General features: G+C 41.5%; 1 protein-coding gene across 15 annotated transcripts in view; it reads left to right on the forward strand.

The window, feature by feature from the left end:
• ppp1r9a (protein phosphatase 1, regulatory subunit 9A) overlaps positions 1 to 13,370 on the forward strand; it is a 472,949-nt gene extending 459,579 nt beyond the window's left edge. For 12 of the 15 annotated variants that reach the window (XM_085988312.1, XM_085988311.1, XM_085988304.1 and 9 more), the window contains 2 exons: positions 3,524 to 3,729; positions 4,486 to 7,913. In XM_085988312.1, coding sequence (XP_085844438.1) covers positions 3,524 to 3,729; positions 4,486 to 4,498 — 219 coding nt within the window. In that variant the 3' untranslated portion in view covers positions 4,499 to 7,913. Of the gene's footprint in view, positions 1 to 3,500; positions 3,730 to 4,485; positions 7,914 to 13,093 lie in introns of those variants that run through there. The other 3 variants (XR_015078433.1, XM_085988314.1, XM_085988317.1) reach the window with 3 other exon arrangements.
• The last annotated feature ends 212 nt before the right edge of the window (positions 13,371 to 13,582 follow it).

The following is a 13,582-nucleotide window of genomic DNA, read 5'->3' on the forward strand; positions in this document are numbered from 1 at the left end:
TCACCCTTGTTCATTCCCTTAGTGTCTGCCTTTCATGTTCCTTTGCTTATTCTAGTGCTTCTATGCAGTACTACCCCAGTAGCTGCAGCATGGCTGGTGGAAGGCTGCTGAATTTCAGTACGGGACACTGCAGATGGCCTTGAAGGATGACCTCGAGCAGCTCTGGGCCTAGAAGGCTCGGCTGCAGACTGCACGACCTCAGTATGGGTGGCAACAGTCTGGGCTGGCTGGCTGACAGGCAACTGCAATGGCACTGGCGAAATGGGAGGTGTGGGAGTATGAATACTGCCATCCTGAGAGAGGACAGCAGGTTCTTGCTCTACGAAGCCACTGCCATTCCCCTGGGGTGTCGCCTCAGCATTCCTAGCCATCTGTTGGAGCACAGCTTGCTGGACTGCAAGCCCCTTTCCAAACTTGTAAGCCCAGCCTCGATGGCAGCAGTCTGAGACTGCATGAGAGCAGTCAGAGCTTGTGTGGCAGCAAGCTGAGCCAGCATGGGAGGAGTCTGAGCTTCCACTGCAGCACTCGGACATTGGGTCGCTTCTGCTTGTGCTGCAATAGAAGCTACGACATCGCCCATCACACCCAGCATCATGGTTGGGTCCACAAGTTCTCCAGTGGAGTCGCCCATCACTTCCATCCTGGAACTCATGGGCTCCAAGCTCCGCACAAAGCCCCGTGCAATGTTGGAGCCGGACTCCTCCGTGCTCCTTGACACTGACAAGAGGCTCTCTGGCAGGTCTGCCATTGCACCAAACATTTCTGTGTGCGTTCTGAAGGCTGCCGTATTGAAGTCCTCTTCTGAGTCCTGTGCAGAAGAACTTGTGTGCGACCTTGACCTCCGGGGAACTGGCACCTGCGCTATCCTTTCCCCTGGCCTGACTGCAGCCCACTCGTGCCCGGTGACTCACCGCGTGCAGATGCTGCCCCTAAAGTACCCTCTAAAGTATGCACAGTGCCATTTTCTGAGCTGCTGCCTCTTCTTCTCCATCATTCTCCTCTACTTCTTGCTGAAAAAGTTGGACTGCTGACAGTTCTTGGGTATCTGAAAGGAGAAAGGCACAAGGGTCGGGTTTTGCTGAGGTGAGGGGGGAAAGCAAGATGCCCATGCATACGCCATCAGGAGGATTGGGTATGAGCATACCGTCATCAGCAATGGTTTCAGCCTCATCCTGCGTCATGAGCTCGGTGACAGCCCCTCCAATTATTTCCAGCACAGTCACCTCCATGGGGGTTGGGTTGTGCAGCCATGTTTTCCCCCACCTGTTTGTTCCTGCTCTCTCCGATTGTGAGCAACCTTGGCCTGCAAGAGAAGGAGAAATGTGTCAGTGAGTGTGGTGCAATGTGTTTGGGTGATGTGCCTGTCATGGTTGAATAGCTGGCATTGTGTGCAAGGTGTGAGATGTGGAATCTGGATGTGAGGCTTGCAGCAGTGGTGAGGGTGAGGTGAAGCTTTGATTGTGAGGTATGTATCGTGATTGCTAGAGATTGTTGGTAGGTGAGTGATGGGGTGTGGTGCATTGAGCAGTATGTGAGGCTTGTGGTGCAGTTGGTGGGATATGGTATTTGAAGATGCATTCACTCACCTTGACCACTCGAGTGAAGTAATTAAAATTCTTCCAGCACTGGATCCAAGTCCTGGCAGCAACACTGGTGGCACTGGCGTCTTCTAATATTTCCTCCCACTGCCATCTTACTGTGTGCCTGGAAAGCCTCCTGCCCCCTTGCGGGTACAGGATCTGCCTGCTCTTGAACACCCCCTGCACTGAGGCCTCCTGTGCCGCATCGGAGAACTGAGGTGCACGCTCTCTCCCCTGTTGAGATATATTATATTGCTCTAGCTCCACCAACAATGAGGTCCTTCTGAATCAGAGCACCTCCCCTTTAAGTGCAGAGCAGCCTGTGATGCTGCAGGCAACCTTTAAATGGAGAACAGACTGCACAGAATATTGGTCCCCTTGTTGAACGCTGAACCAATCCAGCAGCACACTTAGCGCTGAGCTCAGCGCTCCAATCATGGTAATGAGAATTTTGCGTGCTGCCTGCACTACTTTTAACGGGTGCGAGAAGATTGCACATCATGATCCTGGCGCCTGTTTTCCGGCCTAATTGAATTTTACCCCCTCCGCCTTCAATTGATGGAACCATTGTTTGATGGGGTATTGGATGTGTCCATCCTGTGATCAGGAGGATGCTGGCATTGTGCTCGCACATTTTATGCTAAGTTGTGCTGTTCACCGTACCATCATGTATAGTTTCTGGTACCTGTTTTCTGCCGAGTGAAGACTCAAACCCACACTTCTTATTTACCTAATGATCAACTTGTAACTAACCTCTTTGGGGAAGAGTGGAGGTAAGTGGAACAAAAACAGAAAATGCTAGATACATTCAGCAGGTTAGGCAGCATCTGTCGAGGCAGCACAAGTTAGTTGACGTTTTGGGTGCTGAACCTTCCTCATAATTCAGATGAATAGCATTTAAAAAGGAACAGAACAAGAAAAAGATGGAATAAAAACGCACACAATGACCCACACACAGGAATAGAACAGTAGAATGACCTGTAAACACAATGCATCGACCAACTTGTATTCTCTCGACAGATGCTGTCTGATCCACTGAGTGTCTCCAACATTTTCTGTTGCTTTTTCAGATTTCCAGCATCTGCAGTACTTTGCTTTTGGTTTGGGGAGGTAACTGAGGTCTCTATAGGATCCAAGGTGAAATGCCTGACAATGGAACTGAGTTGACCCTCCAAGGCAGCCTCGGTAGTCTGATAACTGAATCAGGCCGATTCACTGTGTACCGGGGCACTGTTGATCAGGCAGCCTGAATCACTGATGGAACCTTGAGAAGTATACCTATCACTGGAGACTGGGATTCTTCAAACCCTGCTCCAGATAACACTGCAAGTCAATGTCCTAATATGTAGGGTGGTCCTAACTGGGCAAGCAGTAAAAGCTGACCTGTGCTCTTATTGGTAAGCTGCTTGGTTTTACCTGGTTAAAATTCAGCAGTATTCTTCGGCACCCTTGGGGTTTCTTAGCATTGACTCTTGCTAACCTGCACCTTAGTTTTGTGACCATAGGTAAGTGGGTATTGTACCTCGAGAAGCTGAGTATTCACACCATGTCAGGCAAAGGAAGATTTAACTTACATGATTTCTCAGTAATTTTATTTGGTGATTTGTTGAACTTTGTCACTCATTTGGCAGACTTGGGGAAAACAAATAAGCTACTTGCTTTGTATGAGTGTTTAGAATATTTGACCTGTAATCTTTACCAGTTGTTCCCAGACTCCCTCTTAGTTTTGTTAAGTCCTATAAAGTCTTACTTTCCTTTTTCAGTTCTGACAAGGGGTTTCTATCTAAAATATCAACCTGTCTTTTCTCTTTACAGATGCTGGCAGACTCACTGTGTACTTGCAGCAGTTTTTTGTTGTAGTAATGTTTTTGCACCCAGATGCTAGGGTGCAAACGATTGCTTATTTTATTTTAACTGCAGTTCTAAATGTTTCTTCACTGTAGGCATTAGGTATTACTGTTTCTCACGATCGGGCAGTCATCAAAAAGAAGCTAAAGGAACTGAAGTCATCAGTTGAAAAAGCACGTAAAGCGCAACAGAAGTTAGAGAAACAAAGGGAAAAACGGAGAAAAAAGGAACAGGAACAGCTTCTGAAAAAGAATAAGAAAACAAGCAAGTCATCATTTCTAGCAGCAGAGCCTGACACTGAGTAAGGCTGGTAGAAGTTCTGGGTTATTAAGAAAGACTGAAAGTGTTTTAATATTAACCCAGACTGCAGTATCCTGTGCAGCAGAGCTGTGAAAATGTACAGATTTTGAGAAGAATGCACTTCAGATCTCAAATTTTCAAACACCTCAGAATTAGTGATGTTTTGGTAGCCATCGTAAAAGGACCTAAAATCGTGGCATTTTTGTACTACTGTTAGTTTACCATTACACGCACTGGCACCTATGGAAGACTTTTATATTACTTTTGTGATTTCCCTTGCATTAGCACTAAACTGAATGAAGCCTAATTGAGGGATCTGCAGATGTATGACTGTCAAAACAACTTGTCTGACAAGTTATCAGCTAAAAAGCAGAGGAGATTGAAAGGTCCATACAAAGTACAGTCTAGTTAGGAAGTGTTAGAATTGGAAGTTAAGGCCATACAAATGTAATATCTATTTTCATGCAGTCTTTAAAAAATGGGATGTGGATAAACGTTGTCCCTTTTTAAGTATTTGTACAAGAATATTTCTCCAGTTTAAATGAAAATAATTTTATTGTTGGTATTTAGCTGCCAATTTTTTAAGTTTAAAAAAGAGAAGGAACTTGGTCCTTTCATGAATTGCTGCCTTTTCCCAGAACCTTCATATCTTTGAGAACTAAGAGTTTACAGTTTCACCTAGTCTCTGCGTTACATAAAGTTATTGTATGTACAAATCATTTTCTCATCAAAATGTTTTATCTCCTGTAAATCAAAGGTATGAACTGTAAAGGAGAGGGCCTAGAATAAGCAATTTCTGAGACCTGCATATTGCACTGAAATTCACTGGACTTAAACTCCTGAGCAGAAGCAATACCCAAGTAATATTTCTTGCAGTACCACTGTGTGATGGAAGATACAGCTGTGGGTAAGGGTGAATACACATTTTAGTCTACCAATAAGAAAGCTTTCATAAAGATATAAAGATAATTTTCACAAGTGGTAGAATATTATTACACACTCCATTGTTCTGTATTGTATTTATTACACACGTTTCATGGAAGTTAGCTGAGAGTTTCAATACTCTCTTTAAAGTCACATGTAGGTAACGCTCAGCGTTTCAGCTGCCATATTGAAGATTTTCCAAAGCGGGGATTAGATTTAAAACAGATTAGATATGTTGGGCCAAAATATAACTTAATTTATAATTTGTTATGCAACTAAAGTTTAAACTGGCTGAGTGACAAACTATAAAAATATTTTATGTGGGATTTTATATTGCTGAGGATCTAAGGGCTTGGTAGTTTGATCTGGGAAATGGGGAGGGAAAAGGGTGGTTAATCAAACAGGGCCATGTGTTTAAAAAAATAAAATCTGTTGTTCAGTGGTTACAGAATTTCTACAGAGTGTCACTTTTTTATTCCACATATAAGTGGTATAAATTTAGTTATGTGCCAATTCAGCAAAATCAGTAGGAAGATAACTCATTAGAACTTTTGGGTCTGAATATAAATTAAGGAAGGTGCAAGTATGTTTGTTGTTGTCTATATTGATTTTTTTTAATGGTAAATATGTATTTGTGTCTCGAATGATTTGAAACCTATCCCATTTGACGGTGTCCAATCATCTCTCAGCTTATCCTGTATTTAGTTCAATTAGATGTAAAATATCTGACTCCTCATTTGGATATTACTGAATCAATGCCCCAACATCTTAAGATATAAAGGAAAGTATGTTTCATAACATCGGTATTTTATATGCGAACAATATTTCTTTTAGTATGTCCACATATTATATCTCATAGTTTGGGGGTTAGCCAGATAGCTTTGTTGAGATAATCTTATGAGAAACATTACTACTTTGGAGAGAAATGTAAAAAATGCCCTTGTGCTTAATAATTGTAGCTTAGAACATGAGCTATGTATCTAAAAATGTAATTTGTATGGCCCTTTGTATGTTTTTTGAATTAAACCCATTCCCTCTATTTCTGGGTTATGTGAATAGATTTGTACCCATGTATTGTACAATGTAAGCCGAAACAATGAGCATCATTAATGAATAACTGCAATGAACGGCTGAAAACGTATCAGTTTCCTGTCTTCGCCATCACTGTATAGTCCCTGTATTTTGCTTATAGCTGCTTCAGTCATCAATTAGAGCCAGTAGTTCACATTTTATTTAAAGCAATTAAAGACTGCACAGCACCAAAAAGTTGAACATATTTTCATATGAAATTTTGATAATGAAATATACTCCTCAACATGTGGCATTATGCACTTTCACCATAACTGTTTTAAGTTCCATTTTACTGCTTTTGAAGGTATTTTTGTAGCTGAAAATTCTTGGTTCTAATGCACTCGTGCATTAAAATTAAGCAGCAGACAAGTATGGGCATTTAATTAAACTAATTTAGTGGATTGGTTGTAGGCCATTTCTCCTGTTACCAAAAAGGTTCACTATGATTCTTTTTGTAGATGAGTTTCTGCAGTTCAGTTTTTCAGATACGCGCCACTGATGGGTGTTAATGTTTTTGATTCAAAGTGTACCAGACTGATTCATCTGTTAATCCAGAGGTTCTTCAATAAAGCTTGATTATTATCAAAGAGGATACGTTCTAAACATAAATCTGTACTAGTTACGATAGGGGTAACAGCTCTACAGTGCAATGCAGCTAATCTAAATCGGTTGGGACCATACTCAATTTGAGCTACTGATTTGTTCAGACAAGTGCTGTGATGTACTTCACTTGTATCTTCTGGCCACTCTGCTGCATTTGGTTTGCCCTGCTATATTTCTCTTCCCCATTTGGTACAATATTTCTTCCTGTTGCTTATTGTTAAGATGTCACCTATCTTTCTCAGTTACCCTTTCTTAGCTTCCTTGCAGTATCCAGCAGGACAGGTAATATCTCTCTTCCAAGCTATTGATAAATATTAAAGCTTGTGAAGAAAAGGAAAAGTAATGTCAGGAGTAACAACTCACATAATGCTCTACAATGAATTGTGCATATGCCTTTCAACTATTTGGGCCAAAGGGAAGCACTACTGATCTGAGCAGACCAGTAGTGTTCAGAATAGCATTGTTCTGCTTTATTAATTTGCCTTTCCTAGTTGCAGAAATGATGAAACTCTTCCTTTCACATTTCCATTTGTTGTAATGTGCTATTTGTCATGTTTCATTTAAGTTTTTCCATGTACGTGACTGTACCAAATCCTGAATTTAATTACTTGTTATGTTAGACAATTTGTCTGGTATGTCTTTAAACTAACAAAGTGCTGTATAGCTTCCTCCATTGTATGAAAGTCCTGCTGGATAAATATTCCAGATTTACCACTAATGGGAAAACTGCAGATGGGGAGGTATGCTGCAGTGCTGTAATTAACTGAATTAGCCAGTCTGGTATAATTTGTTTTTTTGGGACATTTTTTGATTGTAGAGAACTATTGTCCTGTTAAATGCTATAAAGCTGTGGGAAAAGAAACTGAAAATAAACTTTATATCCAATTAATTTTAAAATAAATACCCAAAACAGTGAAATAAATCTAGCAAGCATATTATGAGGTGGAGATAATGATCCATAATAGGAAGGTATGATGCATCGTCTGCACAGAATGAGGGATTTTTTGGTATTTAACATAAACTGTATTAAAGGATGTTGTATTGGTGTTTTTGCCTTTTTCTGAATTGTGTAACAATTCATTTTGAAGTAATACAGTTACATGTAGCTCAAGAATGACTGGGCAGCTAACAAAGAAATGCACTGAGGATGTTGAAATTGTTTTAAATTGCTCGGGTGTACCTTCTATTTGTATTACATAAGCACCACAAGATGGAGGAAGTTACTTACTTTGAGTAAAATGTGTACAAATAGCATGGCTTGGTGTCTGATTTGAACACCTATTAACAATGTTCCTCTGACTGCATGATAATGAAAACCTTAGTGCCATGCCTGAACCTAGTCCTCTGTGCTTAGTGATGTACTGTATTCCTACGTTGTGTTTACAAAATTACATTCCTTAATGTTTTATTTCAATGCTCATGACTGATGGGAGCTTTATAATGGCTAGTTTGTCCTTTTTTTCCTTGATTTAAAATGCCTGTGATGAACTAATGTTTGTTAATGTAAATAAGCAACTTGCCACTTGCCAATGAGTAGCATTGTTGTCGGACAACAAATGCATTAAAAGTAACAAGAATTGAAAAGTCTTTTAACTGTGTTTCTTTCACATTTTATGTTTCACTATCCCTTGAAAGATGTTTCCACCTAATAGTTTATTCATAGTATTCTCACTGAGCATCCACCTCTGCTCTAGGATAATGCTGAAATATCTATGGCCGGGATTTTGCAGTCAGCGGAGAAGAGACGGCGTTCGCTACTGACCTCAAAGAAAGCTGCCCACAAAGATATAGCGGGCTCTGCGGTATTGATTTCCTCTATTACATAGTCAATTTCATTCTGGCACCATCTATCGTGGATCTGTGGCGTCCAGTGAAGTCAGCAAGCAGGCTGAGCAGCCAATCAGATTGAAGAATTCTCACAGAAAGCAAACCAGGAAGTAAAAAGCACTGATTATCATTACTTTTTAATAATTTTACAGTGAACGACATAAAGAGTGGGACGGCCACATGGGATTAAGGTAGAAGCTGAAATATTATAAACTTGAAAAAAAAATTAAAATAATTATTATTTTGAAAATCATGGGAATTTTTATCATGGAATGGAGGAAATGAGATTCCAGAATTATTACGGTAGTTTTTCAAGGCCAGAGAGGTTGTTCAACAGTAACTGACTTAGTACGCTGTTAAAAACTCAGTTACACCTCATTCAACAAGGCTTAACTTTTTTAGTGGTTTTTACAGCAAAATAGTGCGTAAAAAGTTGAAGTTCACATCAAATCACTGATTCCGTGCTGATTGTATCTGCAAAGACTGCAACAGCACCCCTTGTCCCTCTGTGGAGGAGCAGGGTATCACTGGCATCAACTTCCAGATTTCCATGTTTAACTGCGCAGGTGCGGATGCCAGAAGTTGCTGTCACTTTCACAGTGTAATGACAGCAAACGCTAACAGATTCACCATCATTACAACTGCAAATTCCGGGCCATAATCTTTCATAATGCATAACTTAATGAGCTAAAAAAGCATTGCACTGGTCTATAACTAGCCCATGATCTTGCTGTTCAGTATTAATTAATATTAATGTCAAAACACCAGGATCCACCAACCAAAGCACGTCATGAAGTTAAGATTTAAAGCAACATAAAGTTTTCAACGCGATCACAGATTTTCAGAAAGTGATAAATTATTTTAACAGCCATTTAAAACACTCTTGAATTAAAACACAATGTGATCTGTGCCAAGGTAACAGGATACCATCACTAAACTGGAACCTGAGCTTCAGTGGGGATTAACGTGGATCTGTCCGCGCACAATAAGTGATATGTATGTTTCAAAGACCAAAAAAAAATTGGTCTTTACTTGAAGAATCAATCTATATCTTGCAGCTTTCTGTAATTTCTAAATTGTATACCAATGAAAACTACTCAGGTCTTTAAACATCTCATCGGGGTGGTGATTTAAAACGTTTTCAGTTCTACTTAAAGGCAAGTCATGAGCGCAAGGTTTTACAAGATGCCCGGAGTGATGCATTTATGGCCTCTGTAGGTTCGGTGTGGTCGGGGGTGGGTCCCGACCTCGCTGCTGGCTCCAGCCCGCTCTGTGAGATGATTTTACGTTGATTGGGCTTCTTAAGCCTGTCCAGTGCATTTCCCAGCCAATTGAAGGAAGTGGGTCTGATGATGTCACTCGCTGACACGTCGTCAGCCAGTTTCCCTAAAGGACCGTGTGCAAATTTACTTTGACAGTTGTGCTGTCAGTGTTCTACAACATTGAGGTGCTACAAACACTGACGAGCATTGCATAAAGGTGCACGGCTGCACCCAGGCTCTCCCATTACTCCCTCCATATGCTTATGGAGGGAGTCACAGCACGCAGGGAGGTTCTCTTCCCTTCCCATGGGCGGAAGAGACCTCCCCAGGAGACCAACGCGGCCTGGTTGCACATTGCACAGGAGGACACGAGCAGGGATGTCTTCAGGAGGATCAGGCTGCAGTGGCGCAAACCTTTCAATGATCTCAGTAGATCACGAAATGTTACTGCAAAGCCACTCTCGACCTCATCCTGCTGTGCCACTCATCACATCCCCATCACTCTGCCTTCCCTTCCCTACACCTGCACATCCTTACATCAACTTACCTTGCACCTCCACCCATCCCTCTCTATCTACATTATCACTTCCCCATCTCACTAGCCACCCCTCACACTCACCCCCATCCTTGTCCAATCATACCAACTAACAACACACTAGGGTAGGCACTTGGGTATTTTATGCAATGTTCATGTGAGGTTTCTGTTAATGTGCTGTCAAACATTGAAATCTTTATTTTCAACACTTTGCGTTCTTGGACAGATTTGTGTGCACATTTGGAAGTGGCTTAGTGAGTTGCAGTGAGTGGTGAGACATAACGGTACCCCCACAATGGTCATGAGTGTGAAAGGAATGGCTTGGTCATTGTAGGGATGCTTTATGGTGTTGGTGTGTGGCGGTACCAACCTGGCGCATCATGTGGCAACCAGGGTGTACAACGTCAAGTGAAGTAAATCTGGCTATGGTGAGGCCATCCCTGGCCTCCCAGGCAGCAATGTGGTTGGGTGCTGATGTCCTGTGCAACATCAGTTGATTGCGGAGAAGGTTGGTGGTGTTGGAGCTGATCATGGTGGGATTCCGAGGACCAAGATGAGATAGTTTCAAAGGCACCGATGTTGATGTAATAGATGGCAGGTGAAGTTGAGATGACAGAAGCGATCTGTCAGTGGTAAGAGTGGTTGTTCCAATGAGGTGACACTGAATACAGAGTTTACTCCAAACACTTGCAACATGCATAAAGCTCAATCTGTCTTCCAAATGCAGTAAGCAACAGATTCTGAGCTTGGAAAGTGAACAGCTGTGAGATGGGAGCGTTTATAGCACATTTACAGCTGTCAAGTAAAGTGATCATTTCATAGTAACACAACTCCCGACCTCCTTACCTGACATGATCCCCGAGCAACGGGGATATTGTGGGTGACCTCGTAAAATTTAAAGGTGAGCTCAAAATACTAGTTGCTCTTAACAATGTCATAAGGAACTAAATTGCCTCCCCCGCCGCCGTGTGTCGGGTCTGTTCAGCGTTGACAGACCCGACATCTGGGAAAGTCTTGTGGCGGCGGGTTGACAGCGGGTTCCCGACCCGCTGTCAAAAAAAAATTCACACCGACCCGCCACCAAACACGCCTGCTGACCCCGCCCCCCCCCCCCAAAAAAAAATTATCTTAAACAGAAAGTGAACTAAAAGGTGAGAGGCAACCATTCTGCACGCTCAGCATTATTGTAAACATCTTACCCACTTCCTCTTATATTTTTAAAAAACCTCAGTATCAATTGTATGAAGTGCAAGGTGGAGGTAATGAATTGCCTAAGCACCTCATACACCTGGCTTCACATCAGACTCGACTTCTATTCCTCCCTGGGAAGTATCTGGCACCGCCTGGCTGTCAGGCACTTGGAAATCCTGACTCCCAAGTTATACTATCATTTTGTGTTAACATGCATAAGAAGCCACTTCACATTGGCTGCGGCCTAGGTTTATAAAATCAAGGAGATCCATCTGACTGATTAATTTTTAAACCTCTTTCACTCCAGATTGCAATTCTGTTCCACCTGATGTAAAGCTCGAGTGGTGTGGGGCAACCTCCCTCTCACTTGTGCTTAGAAGCTAGACTAGGACCTCACAGCTAAGTTATATTGGGACTTTAGTATCAGTGCAGTATTATAACTACATCAATGCAAAAGTGGCAGTATATCTGCAGCCTGAGTAAGCATCAGATTCTTGTGTGTCTGAAAGAAAGTTGAGGTTTGCTGTCATCTGAAGATGCAGAGCGATCAGCAGCAGAGCCTGCTATTCCTAAATCACTACTAGTACAAAGGATTTATTTTAAACAGTTCCAGAAATGTGGGGGGTAATTTTAACCACCCCGCCCCATTTCCCCCCTCCACCCTCGGCATGACTGGTGGCAGATGGGGGTTAAATTTGAAAAAAATGGGACACCCGACCTAAACTCGCCACAAATGCATGTACTTCCATTTTAACGCCAGCGGTCAGCCAAGTAACCCGGTCTGCAGAGGCGGATCGGTAATCATAATATTTAAATGAGGCAGCGTGCCTCAGATCTTGTCATCAATTTAAATTTAACGCTGGCGGGCTGGATTTCCCAGGGCTTAGGAAGCCCGGCAGCTAAAGGAAGGCGGAAGCTGCCAGCTGCAGCAGGTAAGTGCTTTTCCAGCACTGCTTCTGGGCCAAGAGGAGCAGGAGTGCTTCATCCCCACCCCCGCAATAATATTTTCTATTTCCCCCATATGCAAGTAAAGACTGCCAAACATGAGTCAGTGCACATATTGCTGACCTTCTGACCATTGCCTACTCCAGAATATGGTCGACCTCCTGTTAAGAAAACTTAGGTTTCTTAGCACAAGGCAGTATTTTCTGATCTCTTCCGGCAGTATTAGCATAAAGTGAAATACAGGGTCACAAGCTTCATTTCCAGCTTGATGAGTACTACAGTGTGCACTCAGTAAAATTAAATTTTCTAGTTTATAAAGAAAGTAACAATCATACACTTTCAGCATTAATGCTATAACTTGGTTTAAAATAAAGACACCTGACCTCTTTCATCAGAAGGCAAAGTAATTGAAAAGAAACAGTTCATTTTTGAAATAATATGCTAATTAAGCCTCTGGAGTATATTACCAAAACTGCTGTATCTGCTGCTTTCTGGCTTTAATTTATATGTCTCAACATTCATTTCCATCTCGTCATTCTACCTGCATCTCTTATTCCTAACTTTTTCTGTTTCTTTTCCCTTCGAAATTCCCTTTTACACTTCATACACTAACTTCCAATCGGAGTACATGTGCCCATGTTCTTTCTGTCGCACCTGCTGCTTGCCTCTTTTAAGTTATTTGACTTCCACCTTCTGTGGTTAAAAGTATCTACCCTACCCTTCATATCTCTATTGCTGTCCTAAGCTCAATACATTCCTGGACTTTTTTAAAAAATTCACAAGCAAAATCAAATCTATTTCCTCAGATGCAAATACCATTCTTGGCAACTTCTATATTCACCATCAGCAATAGTTATATTTGTCCCCTTCTACTGATCAGGATTGGCAATAATCCAGAGTCCTTTGCTATCTTGAATTGACCTTGAACAAATTGTCTAGACATTAATGTCTGTGTAAACTGATGCAAAATATATGAAACTAAATTATTGCTGTTTCTCTGCTCCTAGGAAATGAATGTGAACTGTGACCGAGAATTCAGGTTGATTCTGCTGAAAAAGACTTGACAAATGTTTCTTCCAGATGGTTACCTGAAGCAATTGTCTTAGATTATTTATATCTGAAGAATTTGCAACATTTCTTAAACAAAGTGATATGAAGCTGAATGATGTTTTCAGGTGTTAAACTAATACTTACAGAAGTATAATCTGTTGGAGAACTTTTGGTCAAAATATTAGCTATATGACATTTTTTGTTCAATTATTAAACACTCCGCATTATACTACATGACATTGTTTGTGGAATCATTCCAAAATGTCAGAATCAGATACTGTTCAGCTCGTAGAACTTTGGCAAAGTCTAATTATAGCAAGTCATAACTTAGATGTACAAATCCCCTGCCTAGAACAGACAGATTTAATTAAAATACACTTACTGAGGATGGAGAGAAAGTAATAAATGATTGTTTAGAAAAGCAAAACTCAAATATTAGCCACAAT

The sequence above is a fragment of the Somniosus microcephalus genome, chromosome 5 (genome assembly GCF_052327205.1).
Source record: "Somniosus microcephalus isolate GS21.2 chromosome 5, FLI_Smic_1.0, whole genome shotgun sequence".
NCBI lineage: Eukaryota > Metazoa > Chordata > Chondrichthyes > Squaliformes > Somniosidae > Somniosus > Somniosus microcephalus.